Genomic DNA, 18195 nt, shown 5'->3' on the forward strand with positions numbered 1-18195 from the left:
CTTCTCCTTTCAGTTTCTTGCTTCTATTTAGGGTTAATAAATAATCTGGTGGGGTATCATAGATGATGAGAGTACAGATGATGAGAGCATCGGGGGCAGCACGGGCTCGGCCGTGACCGCAAGAATGACGTTAAGTCTAGTGACTCTACCATCGCTCCACCTTCAAGTCCAGTGATTATGCAATCACTCTGCACACTTCTCTCTCGTTTTTTCTTTTTTTCTTTGATAGTTGGGGCCTGGATCTAGCATCTTCGCTCTTCGCCGGGTAAGTTCCTGCCTCCTGAGCCTCTTCAAGCCCGACACCCCTAGCCTTAATGACGACCATGATAATAGCGTGCATGACGACGGGGGAGAAGAAAAAACATGTCTCATGGAGAAAGAGTGGTGGTGCGTGAAGCGGCAACTATAGTGGTTAGCCTCCCTGAGCCTCTTCAAGCCCGACACCCCAGCCTCAATGACGACCATGATAATAGCATGCATGACGACGGGGAGAAGAAAAAACATGTCTCATGGAGAAAGAGTGGTGGTGCATGAAGCGGCAGCTATAGTGGTTGCCGGTGGTCTGAGTAGTTCCGAGTTTGTTGAATTTTTTTTTCTCTGAGTACCGTTGACATGTCATCACACACAAAAAAACGTAAAATGTACTCTCGATTTAGTCATAACAAGCGAACTCTATCCAGATGTGTATTAACTTGAAGAATCTTACTTTACTATAGTACTAATCCATTAAGCAAGTAGGGGAAATATTCCTATCGTCTAAGCTTCAAATAAAATTTTCTCTTAAATTACTCATCTGATTTACAATCCGATTACACCATTGTATTCGTAATAATTAAATCTTTACAACAAGATCTCACATGATTATATTTTGATGAAAAATCACAAATTACTTTTATGATATGTCTAAATTACTTTTAGATTTCACTAAGTTACTTCTTAGACATGTAAAAGTAAATTCAGTAAAGTCTAAAAGTAATTTAGATATATTATAGAAGTATCACTAAGTTACTTCTTAGACATGTAAAAGTAAATTCAGTAAAGTCTAAAAGTAATTTAGATATATTATAGAAGTAACTTATAAAAAAAAGAAAGTAACTTTAATTAATGCCTTTTTTATGAACAAATTATCATATATATAAGTTACTTTTAGATTTGATTAAAATACTTCCTATACATTCATAATGCTCCGAGGTGATTACTTTTATTATTATTTTTAGTTAATTCCATATTTTGTACTGATTAATTTAATTTCTACATAGAGTCATGTTTTTATCTCTATAACGGATTTACTTCAAATGACATGCCAAAGTTACCTTTGTTTTTGTTCTAAGTTACTTATATAATATATGTAAATTACTTTTAGGCTTCACTGAATTTACTTTTGTATATTTAAGAAGTAACTTAGTGAAATTTAAAAGTAATTTAGACATATCATAAAAGTAATTTGTGATTTTTCATCAAAATATAATCATGTGAGATCTTGTTGTAAAGATTTAATTGTTACGAACACAACGGTGTAATCAGATCGTAGATCGGATGAGTAGTTTAATAGAAAATTGTATTTGAAGTATAGGTAAATGGTGTCTCTTATAGATGGAGTGGAACCAGCTACCACTAGCTGTATAGCTACGTCCATAAAAAAAAAGGTAATATAGCTAGTTTTAGGGTGAAAAAAATTGAGATAAAAGGTGGGGTCATCATAAATATTTTTTAAGTGAAAATTTTGAGATAAAAGGTGGAGTCATCATAAAGATTTTTAAAGTGAAAACCTCGAGTATACTATCTCCCCCTTCCCTTCCCTTGGCGTAGAAGAAAATCACCCGTCTCGTCGTCTCCTCCGCTCCTTGAGCCATCTCGCGGCCGAACAGGGGAGGGGGCGCCGATCTCCATCTGGCGAGAAGAGCAGGGGAGGGGATCCTGGTGAGGTGAGCATCCCCGCATCCTCTTTCTGATTCATCTCTCTGCTTGCGTTCGTTAACCCTAGCTTCTCTTCTAGATCTGGAAGAAGCTCTTCTTCTTCTTCTTAATTTCAGAGCCTTATTAACCTTAATACAAAGTAACAGTTTGTTTGTTCACCCAAAAGTTTGGCTGAACCCCCATGTCCCAAGTTGGATCCGCCCCTGTGAATCTCTCTTCTTGTGATCCTGCAAGCTGCAGGCAGCAAGCTAAGGCTGCAATGTGCAATTACCAGTTGTGATCCATGGACATATCAAAACTGTCTTACCCCATATATGTAGTGAGCCTGATACGTTTTTATGCCAGTTTTGTTCCTTCTGTTGATCATATTGCAGTAGGTGTTGGCTGAAAACAATCATTGGGAAGCTAATGTGTAATGAATTGAACTAATACGATGGCATTGATGCCTCTATGTTCTATTGTCCGTGCTGTTGTGCAAGGTCCTTCTTAGATGGATGCTTTTCTCTGCAATTAAATTGTTCCATCTGGTCTGTGTTGGTGAATTGACTTAGTCACTTCATTTCTCTGCAATTAAATTGTTCCATCTGGTCTGTATTGGTGAATTGACTTGTCACTTCATTTCTCTGCAATTAAATTGTTCCATCTGGTCTGTGTTGGTGAATTGACTTGTCACTTCATTTTAATCACAATCAGGACTACAAAGGAGGGATTCAAGTTTGAGTCTGGATTAAGTTGGCAGCATGTCGTCAAACAAGATAGAGCTTGACCACAAGGACATGGTCCATGATTCTGCCATCGACTACTACGGGAAGCGCCTTGCCACAGCCTCCTCGGACTCCACCGTGCAGATCAGCAGCATTGGAGGTGCATCCGCGCCATCCCAGCTGCTTGCAACCCTCAGCGGACACTATGGACCTGTGTGGCGTGTTGCATGGGCCCATCCCAAGTTTGGTTCGATTCTTGCATCCTGCGGCTACGATGGCCGTGTCGTAGTTTGGAAGGAGGGTGCAGCTGGGCAATGGTCTCAGGCTCACGTATTCGACAACCACAAGTCTTCACTCAACTCCATTGCTTGGGCTCCGTATGAGCTTGGCCTTTGCCTTGCCTGTGGCTCTGCCGACGGGAGCATCTCTGTCATGACCATGCGCCCGGATGGAGGATGGGACTCCACAACAATTGAGCAAGCACACCCTGTTGGGGTGATGGCAGTCTCATGGGCTCCAGCAACCGCACTCGGTTCCATTGTTGGCTCAGGGGAACTTGTCCAGAAGCTCGTCTCTGGTGGCTTCGACTGTGTTGTCAAGGTGTGGGCTTTTGTCAATGGCAGCTGGAAGCTGGATAGCGTTCTGCCCTCCGACATGCACACGGACTGCGTTAGAGATGTATCCTGGGCACCTGTTTTGGGCCTCGCAAAGTTTACAATCGCCAGTGCCTCTGAAGACGGTAAGGTTGTCATCTGGACCAAGGGGAAAGAGGGCGACAAATGGGAAGGGAAGGTGATGCATGACTTCGAGGCTCCGGCATGGAGGGTGTCCTGGTCACTGACCGGAAACATACTGTCCGTGGCGGCCGGCTCCGGCGATATCACACTGTGGAAGGAGGCATCAGATGGTCAGTGGGAGAAGGTGACCAAGGTGGAGCCATAGGAAGCCTCGGCTGTGGCCTGCAGTTTGCATCTCATATCAGATTCAGTCAGATACATGTTTCTAGTAGCAATGGAAATCCACGAGTGTACTGATAGATACTCAAATTCTCACTTGTTATCATCATCATCTTTGGATGGATGTTGTTCTTACCTGAACAGAGTTGTGCTGTGTCTGTTTAGACCTGTAATTTACTGGTGCACTTGTGGTTTCTTAGTACTGTCAAATGAGACATCAGACATCTATGAGACGATTATAGTCTAGTTTCTTCCTTGCGCTTTGACATAGTTGAATAAAGCAATTTCTTATCCCATGGTGCCTCACTCTTGAAATATGAGAAGGATTTCTCTAATATTTTGAGGTCTCTTCAGAAAAAAAAAAAAACGCCAACCTCAACAGCAGTCGTCCGATTCTGATCCAACGGAATTCACATGAGCACATAGGATCCCGATTATTTTTGGGCCTAAATGCTACTCTGAGAAAGGTCTGAGAAGCCCACTAACACTTGCACAGCCCATAAAGGCCCAAAGCTCATGCCCAGTTTAGTCTCTAACGCTTTGCAAAAGAAAAACAGAAAAAAAGGAAAAAAGGAAAGGGAAAAAAAAAGTAGGGTTCCGGCGACCGGGCTACCGGCGGCGAGAAGGCGCAGCTCCGCACCCACCGGCCACCGTGAGGCCTGAGCCCCTCGCCCCCTAACGCCGACGGCCTACACCCAGAGGCGACTCGGCAAGCGGGCTGTGGCGCTAGGCGGCAGCGGCGGCGGCGGCCGCGACCACGACCAGCAAGGAGGAAGGGCTCTCCTCTAATCCTCTCCGTCTCTCCAAGAATCCAACCAGGTTAGTTTTTTGTTATCACATTTTTACTCGGGTAACTACCTCTAATCCTCTCCCTGATGGATAGATTGAAATCGAAGTCAGTGAGGGTTCAGAGATCAGGCTTGTTTTTGTGATTTGTAGGCCTAGATCAAGTTGATTTCACAATTCAAAGATGCAGTGCATGTTTTCTATGATTCGAATGCTCAGATCAGCTTGATTTCACAACCTGGGCACACTCGTCGTCGTGATTCCCTGGGTCCGCTTCGCCTAGTTATTTAGGGGGAGAGATTTTTTTTCTGTTATTATACCTGTTTCTCATTGCTGCTTCTGCTTGTGCTTCTTAGGTAGCAGCTGCTTGGCAGTGGGCAGAGCAACATGTCTAGCAATGTAAGTTACTTATATATGCTTCAAAGAGACTCATAAAATAAGGCAGTGTGGTGCATTTGAGCTGACCTTTTGCTTGTTTTGATGCATAGCCGGTTGGTGTCGATAACACTTTCCGGAGGAAATTTGACAAGGAGGAGTACTTGGAACGAGCTCGGCAGAGGGAGCGGGAGGAAAAGGTCCTCATTTTACATTCCACAATCATTTTCGAAGCTAAAAAAATATATTACTTAATACTTCCTTCGCCCAACCTGTTGTTAACTTTGTTCTTTCTTTTTCTCTCGCTGATGCAGGAAGAAGCGCGGAAAGGCAAGGGTATGTAGTGCTATGTACTTCAATTCAGTTAGATTTGGATGGATGCATTTTATTTCTTGTAAAGCTAAATTAATTTCAACTATACATGACAGAAAAGGGCCCTCCTGTGCAAAGGCAACCTTTGAAGCATAGGGACTATGAAGTTGACCTTGAGTCCCGTCTTGGCAAGACTCAGGTTTGCTAGATCATCTTTGCTTTCTAATAAGTCTTCTTCTGTTGCTTTAGCATAGATTTTCCATGCTTCCTCATGCTGCATGATTATGTCTCCCGATTTTTCGTTCTTGTAGTCTTACCATTATTTTCTTTTATGATTAACAAGCTGTTTTTACAAATATGAATGCCCTTCTGATTGAGCTCATAACCGATTATGTTTGTTGTTTTTCTCCAGGTGGTAACTCCAATTGCACCTTTGAGTCAACAGGTTCGTCCAGAAATCCCACAGGACATGTTATAGTATTTTCATTGAGCTTTAATTATTTATTTACATGCTCTCTGGAATTCACTTACTGTCATTCATTTTGCTTTTGAAACAGAGTTTTTATCAGAAAAAAAAAAATTAGAATTCAGCCTGTGATTCATCTGTCCATGATGTCTGTTCTCGATAGCTGCATTATTAACAATTCTAGTTTCAATTTCAATGATTCTAGAAATTGCCTAAATGTTTTTCATGTTAAATTTATCACCTAAAATTTTGCTTTTAACTCTACTTCCTGACAGGCTGGTTACTATTGTAAAGTTTGTGAATGTGTCGTTAAAGATTCAGCTAACTATTTGGACCATATAAATGGCAAGAAACGTAAGTATTCTGACTTTCTGAGACCTCTGGTTTAGGCTGAGTTGGTATATCAAACCTTTTAATAATCAATGTTTCGTGGTTTGAATGTTTGACAGATCAGAGAGCATTGGGCATGTCTATGCGTGTTGAGAGAGCATCACTTGAACAGGTATAATATCTGAGCCTATTTGTCAGATCTGCAATTGAAAATTAACAATCCTGTTCCAATTGTTTACAAGTCTTGCTCACTCATATGTGTACTACATTATGGATTTGTTCATGTGAGACAAGTGAGCCAACGGTTGCATATTTAGCTTCTCGATATTCCTATCGGGAACTTGAAATATGTAGTCAGTACTCTTTTTCTCCTGTTTTTTTTTTCTTAAGTAACTTTCTGGCTGCAGGTTCAGAAAAGGTTTGAGTCACTTAAGAAGAGGAAAGACCCAGGTAGCTTTAGTGAACAAGGTGAGAAAAAGCAACAAAAATAAATATCAAATTTATTTTGTTCTATCTTTGTCCTTAAGATTTATTTTCCCCTATCTTTGCCCTTGAGAAGGAAACTGTTATGTGGAATAGCTGCAAAGGGAGCCTTATGAGGAAGTATTATCTAAACATTCTCCTTTTGTGTTCTACACCTTCAGATTTGGATGAGAGAATATTGAAACAGCAGCAAGAGGATGAGGAGAGGAAGCGCCAACGCAAAGAAAAGAAGAAAGAGAAAAAGGTAATTGCAACCATGCATGCAGATGGCTGACATTTCCTTAGTTCACAGTTCTGTTGGCTGTGAAAATTCAGTAGAATTCATGATATTTTCTGCTTTCCTTAATTTACAGTTCTGTTGGCTGTGAAAATCAGTAGAATTCATAATAAACTGGATGTCAAATGGTTTCAGAAAGAGCTGGCTGCCCAGAATGAACCTGAGGAGGACATAGACCCTGATGTTGCTGCCATGATGGGTTTCGGAGGCTTCCGTTCCTCAAAGAAATGAATGATCCATGGCGGCCTTTTTTTGTGACCTGTGGTTTCTTTCAGGTCGAAGAGTATATGCACCTGGATTACAATATATATTTGTTCCTAAGGAACCAGGACAAGAGTTTTGTGCACCTCTTGATCCAAAGCTGCGTGGAAGTGATTGAAAATAACTTTTGTAATCGCTACCAGATAGTATTTTATCTGTAAGGATGCATGAGATGTCGAAACAAGTTTAATCTGTGTATTTCGGTATCCAAGAATGAATGGTGACCTTGCTGTAATTCGATTCTCGCTTATGTGAATGATTTCTGAAGTGTTAAAATTACTCTGAACTTTCGAATTAACTCAGGTTTCTGGCACCAAATCGTGGTAGTCAGATTGCAATGTACAAGCATAAGTGAACGGGTGTACTAATAGATTTACTTCAGTTATTGAAATAATAATAAACTAATACTCTTTAGTTAAACTCAGTTGCGACTGTCAATGATGCTAAGCTGATACTCTTTCAGTCTTCACTCGCAAAGCGAACAAAGCCATCTGCACAAGTTCATAAACTTGCTAATTTGATCAAAACAGATCAGCAGCTCTTCCCGCCTAATTTACATATCGACAATAGTAAAAATTTACAATAATACGACTCTTGATGTAAATAACTTTTTTTTCCCTTTTTCTCTTAACTACTTATACTTACTCTTTGGTGTACGCGTACATCCTCTTCCTCATCCACTCCGTATTAATTGCCTTAACCTTGTCTTAAACAATTACATCATGTAAGAGACCTCTTTGCCTTAACCTTTTTCGCGAATGCGCAACACGTCAATATATTAGAAGAAAATAGTTATACTTACACAACGCAATCAGCCAGACCAGCTTATGCCAGAGGAAGGGAGAAAAAACAAAATGAAAAGATGAAGCTTAGAAAAACTACGGTGGCTAAAACATAGACTCTAAGCAAGTAGGCAGCGGGAAGGGGCCGAGCCACGTTACACTCCCAACAAGTCCCTAAAAGCGGCAACGCCAACTAAAGACCATAGATGACCCTATGAGTGGATGGACTCCAGCACCACTGAGACCAAAGAGAGCTCATAGTCAAAAACCCTAGAGTTCCGTTCCTTCCACAGCTGCCAAGAGACCAGGAGTACCAGGGAGTCGAAACCAGCGCGAAGATGCTCAGGCAAGCAAGACCTGGAGGATGGCCACCAGTCCTAAAACCAGCTGCCACGGGGTGGAGAGAGGGTAGCCCAGCCTTTGCCTTAACCTTGTTAATTAACAGCTTGTGTGTTCCTTATTCCCCACGTTACGTCCACCCTTTGTTTCCCGCCATATTTTCACAAATCCGAGTCCGACTCCGAGTGTAACACCGAGTTCCAAACCTTTTGGAGAAACCAAAATCAACGCCTTATAAATATGAAGGCCATCCACACACCCGCTTCACCTGAAGTCAAACCCTAGCTAGGGTTCTTCACCTTCACCTCTTCTTCCTCACGTCCGTGCCAACTCTCGCCGCGCGCCATGGCTGAGATCGGCAAGGGCTTGGTGTTCTCCCCCAGCGACGACCAGCTCACCGACGGCTACCTCCGGAGCTACCTTGTCCGGACCAGCCTCGACGACCTGCCCTCCGCCGCCACCTCCTACTTCCACGTCGCCGACGTGTACTCCGCCCCACCCGATCAGCTCGTCGCCGCCTCGCCCCGGCGCCCGGCACCGGCGACGGCGATGGCCGGGTGTGGTACGTGTTCACCCCAGTGCGCGTTCTCGGCAGCCGCGGCGCGAGGAAGGCTCGCACCGTCGGCGGCGGCGGCGAGTGCTGGCACGCGGAGGGAGGCCCCAAGGACGTCAAGGGCAGCGCCGCCGGCGGCAAGCTGCAGAAGTTCTCGTACAAGATCAAGACGGCGTCGGGCGCCGTCGTCAAGCCCGGGTGGCTCATGGTGGAGTTCTCCTTCCCCGGCTCCGACCACCTCGCGCTCTGCAAGGTCTACCGCTCGCCCCGCACGTCGCGCTACGGCGCGCCCTCGCCGCCGTCCTCCGCCGCGTCGTCACCGTCGAGGGCCGCGCCGCCGCCCGTGTCGTCGACGTCCGGCCGCAAGCGCAAGGCAGAGGAGTCCGACCACCCCGAGGCGCCAGCGAGCAGCGCGCCGCGGCGAACTCTGCCGGCGCCGGAGCAACACGTCGACGTCGACGCCGCTGCAGCATCCGAGCCGGATCAGGGCGGCTACCTGAGCACTGACCAGCTGGACAGCGTCGCGGCGTTCGTGCAAGAACACGAGGGGGACGAGGAGTTCTACAAGAGCCTCGGGTTCGACGAGCGCTCGGATCCGCAATGCTGGACCAACTTCTTCTTGTCGGCGTTGGAGGAGTTCGGGCCGGCGCCAGAAACCGACGCCGCCGCCGTCGCCGTCGCCGCCGTTGAGCCTGGCCCTTGCCCGGAGTACGAGGAACACGATGACACTGCCACTACTGCTGCGTCCAGCCATGCTTACGACAGCGCCACGGCTGAGCTGGTGAACCTCTCGGACAAGGAGTTCTATGATATCATCTTCTCCGGTGACCAACAAGGCGGCGCCGCGGTGGCTGGATGAGCCTCTGAGAATTCCTCCGACGAGCTGTCCAACACTAACTTCATGGGACTTGTTAGATGTTTATTCGTACTTGCTCCGTTTCATAATGTAAGTCATTCTAGCATTTCCCACGTTCTACATTGTGAAACGGAGGGAGTAGCTAGCTACCTAGCTTTGGTCCTCGAGATGTAAAGATTCCCATTGCGATGAACAGAAGTACAGAACTCTCGTAATTACTGTCACTAATCCTCGATGTGTTGTTTAGTCAGACAGATTGATTATTTCTGTGCGTCTAATTGAATTCACTAGACCAGAATAAAAAGGATTGCTCAATAGTAGTAGGAAATTTTGTAAGTCCCATTAAGATTCAGGTATGCCGCCCGGATGCAGAGTTATGAGACGAACTCGCTAGCTGCTCAATGACTTTTGGATATTCCATTTATCAGATAAAAAAGAGATTGCGTTACTCCTTTTCCTCTCAGCAATGTCTCTAGTAGTGCTAAAAATTCATGGACTTTCCTCTAATCACTCTGACCAAACACACACACAAAGGAAGAAATGGCAACTTCCTGATTCAGTTGCCTCTTCGTCATGACATATTATCATCTAATAATAATAAAATATCTAAAGCTCGTCCTTCTTCGCAGCGGAAGAATCATCCTTGCTGCTCTTTGGCTTCTCATCAGCAGAGACCTTGATGTCCTGCGGTTTCTCATCACCCTTGTCCTTGGTCTGCTCAGCAACGACATCAGCCTTGTCATCGTCCGCCTCATCCTCATCATCCTGACATACAAATTATGGCATGGTGTTTAGCACAAGGTTAGTGTATACTGTATCTAGCGCGGTCTGGAGCTTACACTAGCGTCGTCGTCGCTGTCGTCGATTTTAGAGTTTGCAGATTCCTAGCAAGAAGGAACAATTAAAAGTTAGAGCTGAAAAATGCTTTTGTTAGTTCTGTCATGTATTACAGGTTATTTTCTGCATCTACAGTTCAAACAAGAAGCAACAGCAAGATATGGCTCAGAAAAAAAAAAAAGTTTTCCTGCCTACCTCCTCAAGCCTCTTCTTCTCAGCCTCATCAAAGGCGGCTTTCTCAGCCTACACAGACAAATCACGATTTAATTCTTCACAACTAGAAACTGAAACAAAATAAAACAGTAATGTGCACCAAAGATAAGACAACACACATCTTTATGCTTGGCCCAGGTTTCTTCTGCAAATTTCTTGGCATACTCAGGGTCATCAGTGATAAGAATGTTGTCAAACAAAGTTCCCGACTTAACCTGTTACCAATACATTGAATTATTAATGTTTCAACAGAACTACAGAAATTAATTTCAGTTTCATGGAATTCAGCACTAACCTGCCACAGCTCAATGCCAATGTGGTTCAAACTGTCAAAAGCGTAGATGTAAGGATCATCCTTGTAATCTGCACAAACAAGAAAGGAATTCACATGAGCGATAAAAGCATATACAATTCGCTGGATTACCTTGTTTCTTTCTAGAAAAAATATGTTTGGTGTATACCTGGGTTGGGGATCAATGGTGCCTTCCATTTGCCCTTGTAATTAGGGTTCTTAAGTTTCTAAACACACAAAATTTCATGCAATTAGTGAGTAATCGTGATGCTGAACCTAGCTTGTCTAGAGTAAATGAACTATTCAGTCACACTCATACCTTTTGGTTCCATGGTCCCTTGTACTCAGGGTTTGGAATGGTTGGAGCTGTCCATTCTCCATCTTCCTCATCATCCCAGTCCTCAGGCTGTACAGATTGCATAATGTGAAGTTGCATGTTGGACAAAATGATGTGAAATCGCATACTGGTTGATGCATCTCATCGAACTTGTATGAGAAGAATGGAAAATGTCCATTTAAAATAAAAATGGCAACACATACCTTAGTTGCTTCTGGGTCAGTAATTTCCTTAGGGATATCATCATAGCCCTTCAAACGACAATTATTCATAAGTAAAAGAAACCATCAGAGAGAAGCATCAAGGGAAAATAACAGTATATATAGTTCAGTTTAGAAATTTATAATGCTGTGCTGTGGTAGTGTGGTTAGATTTACTCAAAATAAAATGGGTAGTGCAATGTACTCTGCTGCTATCTGAGTAGCAGCAAGCTCACAACATACAGTGCAGTATTGCCACCCATTTTCATGCAGAAACTCAGTAGAGTGGTATTAGTAAAAACTCAATTAATCTTCAGACAGAAATATCATCTAAAGTTGCACAAACAAAGGAAAGCAACCTCAGGCTTCTTGTCCTCAGGATCAGGAATGTATTCATTGTCGTCCCAGTCTTCTGGCTGCAAACAGTAACATATTACCATATAAGTTATGACCTCTGTAAAAATAGAAGAGCATAGACAGCCTATTCAGAAGTCAGAACAACCAGTGAATTATCTCTAAGTTACCTTCTTGGCTTCAGGATCCCTCTTATTCTTTGGAGGAATAATGTTCCAATCATCATAGATGCTTCCAGTTTGCTTCTCAGTGTTATCGATCAGAATGCTGTATTTGGCGTCAGGACGGATGATCAAGGTGTAGACGTGCGTCAGTTGATCGGTCTCGCATGGCACGTCCTTCTTGATTAGATGGTTCTTGCCGTTCTTTGTAAGGATAGCGTGAACCTTCTTGGTGGCATACCCGCAGATATCTGGTCCAAACATGATGCTGCAATTTCAAAAGAAACTGATCAATCAAAGATGTTGCGCTCTGAAATGAGCACACAGAGGGGAATGCGAAGTGATCAAATTAAACCATCACCTGTACGGCGTCTCGCCACCAAACTTCTTCTGGTCAACGTCGCCACCGAGCAATTTCACGTAGCCGCCGCCGCAGTCGAGCTTCTGCTCGTGCTTCACCGAGAACTGCAGCACGAGGGTCTTGTCCTTGCTGCTGAACTCAGGGTACTTGGCCGAAATGGCGTAGAATCTGTAGTCCTCTGACGTCTGGATACCTGCACAGAGAAGCAGAGTAACTTCGCACATGCCTGAACAGAAAAAAAAAAAAAGAAGAAAAAACGAAATCAGCTGCGTGGTGTGTGCATCGATCCTCACCCTTGTCGTCGGCGTCGCCGTACCACTTGCCGGAGGTGTGGTTCCATTCGCCGGCCGTGTTGTCATCCTTCTTCCACTCAGATTTGACCCACCGATCCTCCCATCCATCTGTTTTCACACACAATTCAGAATTCAGAAACCAACCAATTTTAATATTCTACATATCCACCAACAGGATCAGGGAAAAGAGGAAAAAAAAATAATCTCTCAAAAAATCAAGTAATAAACCCTGAACCCCGGCCTTAATTTTTCACGAAAGGAAATCCTATTTTCCCTTCGAATTCTCCGGAGATCTGAGAAATGAACGCGTAGAAAGCACGCGATCGCTACTGAGACTACTGAAACTAAATGGATCCTTCCGTTAGAAAAAAAAACTAAATGGATCCATTCATGCGAAGCAAAAACGGTGCGCCACGCAAACGGGAACATCTTTTTTTTGAAACCGCAAACGGGAACATCCTAAAGCTGTGGATCGCGAGGCCAAAACAGTAACGGTTACGAGATGGCACATGAACTCCAGAATTCCTCAGACTCGCTTCGTCGCAAATGCCACTGATGAATTCCACGGAAACAACGGGATCATGCATCATGAACAGGCTAAGAAACTGACCAGATCAACGTCATCATCCAACGAACCAACGAAAAAAATTCAAACGCATTACCAGTCTACTGGATCCACATTACACGACGACACAGGTTGTTAGATCCGGCGACTCACCGTCGAACTTCTCCTGGAAGAAGACCTCGCCGGCGACAGCGGCCACGGACGCGAGCGCCACCACGGCAGCGACGGCGGCCGCCGACCTTCTGGGGATCGCCATCACCCCCCGGGACGGCAGTATCTAGAAACCTCTAGAACCTTCCAAAGAAGTCTAATTCTAACCTTTTTTTTTCTCCACTGAACCAGAAAACCACCTGAGAAAATGAGATGGGTAGCGAGCGCGAAATGCACCGCGCTTAATAAAGGGCGGAGCGGTGTGGTTACCCGCACGGGAGGATGTTTCACTGACAAACCTGGCCCACGGGGAGTGACGAGCCGCGCGTGTACACGTGGGATGGCGTGGCCCACGGCCGCTGTCCAATAGTGCACTGGGATACGGGAGCGTGGCCAATAGGAGGGCGACGCGTGTAGAAAGCGACGTGTTTTTGGTCAGGGGAGGCAGAAGCCTCATGCCACGTGGATGCTCCCGTGGAGTTATCCCCCTCCACGTACGGCCGGTGAAGGTCTCGCTGCACAAGGGCCAAGGGGTCCATGAGTTGGGCCCGCATGTCAGGAAAGAATCTTAATCAGAAATTCGAGTTAAGGTCATCTTGATAAAATTGAACTGTCAGAGCAACGTAAGTATTTGTTGATCAGGTGATCTCTCCGAGATGAGCGTTAAACAGCTCTCTAAACTTATATACTCCCTCCGTTTCGAAATATTTGACACCGTTTCAAAATATTTGACACCGTTGACTTTTTAGTACATGTTTGACCGTTCGTTTTATTCAAAAACTTTTGTGAAATATGTAAAATTATATGCCTACATAAAAATATATTTAACAATGAATCAAATGATAGGAAAATAATTAATAATTACTTAAATTTTTTGAATAAGACGAATGGTCAAACATGTGCTAAAAAGTTAACGGCGTCAAACATTTCGAAACGAAGGGAGTATGAGTTAACTCACAAATTTCCACAGAAGACAACTAGGCAATACAAAGAGTATAGAGAACTGGATATCTCGCTGCTTCGTTTCAGACAGTCTTCCAGAAATTGAATTGCAAAGTTGCAGCCCCTAACTCAAGAAGCTGTCAGTACACAACAATGTGGTAGCAAACAGGCAGGTGCCAATGATGCAGGGCAATCAAATGGATACAATTTGGCATGTGGTACAGATGAATGTTTCTTACCTTTGAAGGCACTTCACCTTTGTTGTAATAAAAGCATACAAGTACGAAACAATTAAATGTCATCTTCTCTTCATCTTGGATAATCTATCAGCTATTCTTTTGCTCTATGGTCATTCCAGTCATTCAGAACCAGAGCTTAGGATATCCAAAAAAAATCAGAACATCTTGAGAAGGTACAGAAAGACCTTGGATAAACGGCAATAAACTCCTGAGTGAACCAAGTTTTACAAGAAGACAACAGAGACCAGTTTGCAACATCATGGAAAAAAAGTTCTACATAGATGCCAAATATGATCGTTTCATTGTGGATACAGAAATTCCTCTCAGCAGCAAGCAATAGCAAACTACAGCTGCTTCATATGGTGTATAGATCTTGCAAAATGTGTAAGAATCAGCGAAGCAAGAACCGGACTGCAGCTACAGCATCGCCTTTGTGCTCCCGTAGTGTTCTCTCTGCAATCTTCTTGTCCAACTGTGTGTTCAAATATATATTAGAACAGGATTTGAAAACATTATAAAACAATCATCTGATGAGGATTTAAGGTGGTCACCTCAAGCTCGTTAGCGATAATTTCAACATCAGCAGGGTTGATCTTGACAGCAGCTAATTCTTTTTCCCTGGTGAAGAGCAAAGACATTCCCACATGTAACTAATAACAATATACCGTATACGACATGCAAACAATGTTTTCAGTAAACCAGGGTCAGCCCATTTATCCAATGATGAGAAAGCTCACAAACCTATTCAAGGGCATCGCCTTCATTTCACAAGAGGGTTTATATAACTTCAAGAAATAGCATCATACTATCATGCAGAATCAGACTAAATCAAAAGATTTGCAAGAAATAAAAGGGAGATATCCACTTAGAACATGCATGAGTTGTTCCTTCTTGTTGCGCTTATACTGTTTGGGATTCTTTTTTTCGTTTGCTTGTTCTTTCATCAGGTTAAAAGACTACCCCATTGAGGTATCAAGACCGCAACTGGTGCAAGTCGTCTGGCTTTCCTTCCCCAGGGCTTTATCATAACGCTTTTAGATGAAGCTAAAATTTTTGGCAAGCAAAGCTACTGTTCAAATTAAACTTCATGTTTGCTTTCCTCCACACACAGTTTCTAGTCATTTAGCTTACATTAAGTCTTAATAGTATATTTTCACCATAATAAAGGGCAACCTAACATCATCTACTCAGGAAAAAAACTGCAATCACCATAAAACCTGCTTAGAGGAATAGGTAATTCATAGGGAATGTATTAATCGTCAGAATGGAGAAATAATGGGTGTTTTGTACACTGACCTCAATCTCATGGCATTCCAATCAGCTTCTTTGGAAGAAGCAAGAGCTGCCATAGCCTGCAAAAGAAAGAGACGATTAAGCACAAACACCTTTCTTAATTGGCAAGTTGGTGTCAACATAATCCCTTAAATATTTGTAAGCAGATCATGTGTCAAGGGCTAAACACGGATTACTGATACCATAATTAGAAATTTATGAGGACCTTTATATCTGGAAAATTATTGGCATTCCAATAAAATAGTCAGATTCAAAATAAGCTCATGTTTAAGCCAAGCATGACTAAATTATAGCTAAAAACCATGAAAAAAACAAATCAGCCTGATTTGTCCTGCAAAATACCCATTAATCTATCTAACATTATCACCCACCAAGAACTTGAAAAAAAAATCAGGCTCACACACGCCACCGTGCAAAAAGGATTTCATCATTCTGGCCTCAAGATCATCTGCCGTGTGTCTTGATTTTTATGTGCAGAACATACCCTGTAACAGGGATGGACAAATTACAGGATCTTTTCTACACAAACAGAATTTGAAGTCTTCAGCTCATCGCTCTACAGGCTACAGTTTGGCGTCTTGTGATGATGCCAGTGCTTGTAGTAGGTGCATGAAGACAATAGCAATGACACGGGATTAGAGGCTTTTGTACTGAAAATGCCACACTGTTCTTACTCAGGTTAAAGATGCACGTGAAATGTGTAATTATTGGATCAATACTTAGGTGACAACTGAAATACAAGGACCTAAAAAATAAAATGCACGAAATTCCTCTAGGCAAGGCTATTACGAGGTGAGTCTACCAATAGACATTAGTGAACCATCATGAGTCTACCAAACATCTAAATTATCCAGCTCTGCTCTTCACTCCGTTGCTTGCCACTGAACGGATTGACAATCAATCTATACATGTTCCACGCTGATGAGGCCGCTAATATGAGTAATCTAGAAGGAATTGAGGTTGGAGATGAACCAAACGTACGGATTGGACGCGGGAGGAATCGAGCTGGCGGTCCTCGACGCGGTCGGTGAGCTTGTCCAGCGCCTTGCTCTGCTGCTGCAGGTCCTTGGAGTCAACCGCCGCCTCCCCCGCGGCGGCACCGCCCGCCGCCGCCGCCGCAGCCGCAGCGGCAGCCGCCGACTCGTCGCCCGCCGCAGCCATCGCTCCCCACCACGCTCGCTGCCTAAACCCTAGAAATTCCCTTCTGCCGTGCGCAATCCAACGGAGGAGAAGATCTGGGAACGGCGGGGCAGTGTGTGGGTTGGTATGTTACCCTTCTTCGGCTTTTGAGATTCGTGCGAGGGCGTGAAGGGTCTTTATATTTTCAGATGGAATTGAACTTAATACAAATTTTGTAATCTGTGAATTTTGAAGGAGGCTAAATAGCATGTCGATTAGATATAATAATTTGAAAATTGAAATGAAATTTTAGTGGAATAAAATGATTAGTGTCCTAGCAAAGCATGGTTAAACATCAACAACGATCAACATAACACTTTATATATTACAGTTTGTTCATGTCGAGAATGGAATTACTTGCACCTAATATTAATTCCAGTGCACATGCGACATATGTTAATGGTTTTCTCTACTACTATGACATCAATCACAAATTATCTTAGCAGCGTACGGCCCAAGTAGATTGTGAGAAAGTTTGTTTCGTTTTCTGCACGCACGCTTCTTGAACTACTAAATCGTGTATTTTTTTTAAAAAAAATTCTATACGAAAGCTGCTTAAAAAATCATATTAATCTATTTTTGAAGTTTAAAATAGTTTATACTCTATTTCGTCTTGCATATCTTCTCAAATTTCTATTTTCCTCTTCTCTCAAATTCACCCTAGTGTAAGCGTGCAACAATAATCCATAATAAAAGTTTAAATAAGTAAGAGTGAATTGGAATGTAGGTCATCTTTTGCTGGTAACATTTTATTTTGGACCACCATTTTACCAATATTTTTCTTTGGATCAGATATTTTTGTTATTGCTACCGCGAACATTTTTTCACTGCACATCAATGATTGTAAGCATATTGGCTTCGGCATACTGCCGAACTTCTCCATCTATGCGAAGGCAAATATTTTTGCTGCGAGGAAGGCTAAACAACTAAAAACTGACAAAAAGAAAAAAAATGATATAAAGGTAGTCTAAAGTAAAATTTCGACATGCCTAAAGTGTAATTCACTCACTAAATAAATAAAGATATCAAGCAATACTAATTGTATTTTTATGCATACAATTTGTTTTTTATAGGAACGTGCGTAAGTTCATCAGATAAACGATATGCATCACCTTTTCTGTTTCTTTTCTTTGAATGATAAGAATTCCGATTTTGTATCTAGAAGGGGACGAACTAAAACTCTGTCAGCATACTATCCTATTCAAGAGTAGAAAAAAGATGGACCTAATATCTAAAATAAATTCCAGATGTCGACAGAAGCCAATGCTAAAATAAAAATAAGATCACAATTTGTTAATGAGCTGCAGAAGAGACAGGTGAGCGCATAGGTACAACGACGTACAATACGCTGACCCCGCCATCATCGTATCATATACGGGTGG

At 43.1% G+C, this 18195-nt stretch overlaps 4 protein-coding genes across 4 annotated transcripts; 2 read left to right on the forward strand and 2 right to left on the reverse strand.

Moving 5' to 3' along the window:
- Positions 1–1774: 1774 nt before the first annotated feature.
- LOC127767514 (protein transport protein SEC13 homolog B-like) lies at positions 1775–3823 on the forward strand. Its single transcript, XM_052292868.1, has 2 exons — positions 1775–1925; positions 2611–3823. Exon 2 carries the CDS (start codon positions 2658–2660, stop codon positions 3561–3563), a length of 906 nt encoding a protein of 301 aa, XP_052148828.1. The 5' UTR covers positions 1775–1925; positions 2611–2657; the 3' UTR covers positions 3564–3823.
- Positions 3824–4132: 309 nt separating this feature from the next.
- On the forward strand, positions 4133–7102 carry LOC127767515 (uncharacterized). The gene is made up of 11 exons (XM_052292869.1): positions 4133–4396; positions 4720–4762; positions 4852–4938; positions 5053–5074; positions 5167–5249; positions 5463–5495; positions 5792–5870; positions 5966–6018; positions 6254–6314; positions 6491–6573; positions 6742–7102. Exons 2-11 carry the CDS (start codon positions 4751–4753, stop codon positions 6835–6837), a joined length of 609 nt encoding a protein of 202 aa, XP_052148829.1. The 5' UTR covers positions 4133–4396; positions 4720–4750; the 3' UTR covers positions 6838–7102.
- A 2645-nt stretch (positions 7103–9747) lies between these two features.
- On the reverse strand, positions 9748–13364 carry LOC127765162 (calreticulin-like). The gene is made up of 13 exons (XM_052290005.1): positions 13164–13364; positions 12446–12553; positions 12153–12345; positions 11801–12059; positions 11636–11692; positions 11280–11327; positions 11059–11145; positions 10909–10966; positions 10743–10810; positions 10567–10662; positions 10430–10477; positions 10237–10281; positions 9748–10162 (listed from the first exon to the last, which is right to left on the reverse strand). The coding sequence occupies exons 1-13, from the start codon at positions 13264–13266 to the stop codon at positions 10004–10006; spliced, it is 1329 nt and encodes a 442-aa protein (XP_052145965.1). The 5' UTR covers positions 13267–13364; the 3' UTR covers positions 9748–10003.
- A 1142-nt stretch (positions 13365–14506) lies between these two features.
- On the reverse strand, positions 14507–16906 carry LOC127765586 (uncharacterized). Its single transcript, XM_052290521.1, has 4 exons — positions 16616–16906; positions 15638–15693; positions 14893–14959; positions 14507–14813 (listed from the first exon to the last, which is right to left on the reverse strand). The coding sequence occupies exons 1-4, from the start codon at positions 16793–16795 to the stop codon at positions 14733–14735; spliced, it is 384 nt and encodes a 127-aa protein (XP_052146481.1). The 5' UTR covers positions 16796–16906; the 3' UTR covers positions 14507–14732.
- Between the last annotated feature and the right edge of the window lie 1289 nt (positions 16907–18195).

The sequence above is a fragment of the Oryza glaberrima genome, chromosome 3, assembly GCF_000147395.1.
Source record: "Oryza glaberrima chromosome 3, OglaRS2, whole genome shotgun sequence".
Taxonomy (NCBI): Eukaryota; Viridiplantae; Streptophyta; class Magnoliopsida; order Poales; family Poaceae; genus Oryza; species Oryza glaberrima.

Coding starts and splice junctions, on each gene's coding strand:
- LOC127767514 (XM_052292868.1), top strand. CDS start 2,658: ATGTCGTCAAACAAGATAGAGCTTGACCACAAGGACATGGTCCATGAT.
- LOC127767515 (XM_052292869.1), top strand. Junction 6,019..6,253: donor AGAGAGCATCACTTGAACAG/GTATAATATCTG, acceptor TTCTGGCTGCAG/GTTCAGAAAAGGTTTGAGTC. Junction 6,574..6,741: donor AAAAGAAGAAAGAGAAAAAG/GTAATTGCAACC, acceptor AAATGGTTTCAG/AAAGAGCTGGCTGCCCAGAA.
- LOC127765162 (XM_052290005.1), bottom strand. CDS start 13,266: ATGGCGATCCCCAGAAGGTCGGCGGCCGCCGTCGCTGCCGTGGTGGCG. Junction 11,328..11,635: donor CTGAGGACAAGAAGCCTGAG/GTTGCTTTCCTT, acceptor TGTCGTTTGAAG/GGCTATGATGATATCCCTAA. Junction 10,967..11,058: donor AGGGACCATGGAACCAAAAG/GTATGAGTGTGA, acceptor TTGTGTGTTTAG/AAACTTAAGAACCCTAATTA.
- LOC127765586 (XM_052290521.1), bottom strand. CDS start 16,795: ATGGCTGCGGCGGGCGACGAGTCGGCGGCTGCCGCTGCGGCTGCGGCG. Junction 15,694..16,615: donor ATTCCTCCCGCGTCCAATCC/GTACGTTTGGTT, acceptor TTTCTTTTGCAG/GCTATGGCAGCTCTTGCTTC. Junction 14,814..14,892: donor TTATCGCTAACGAGCTTGAG/GTGACCACCTTA, acceptor TTGAACACACAG/TTGGACAAGAAGATTGCAGA.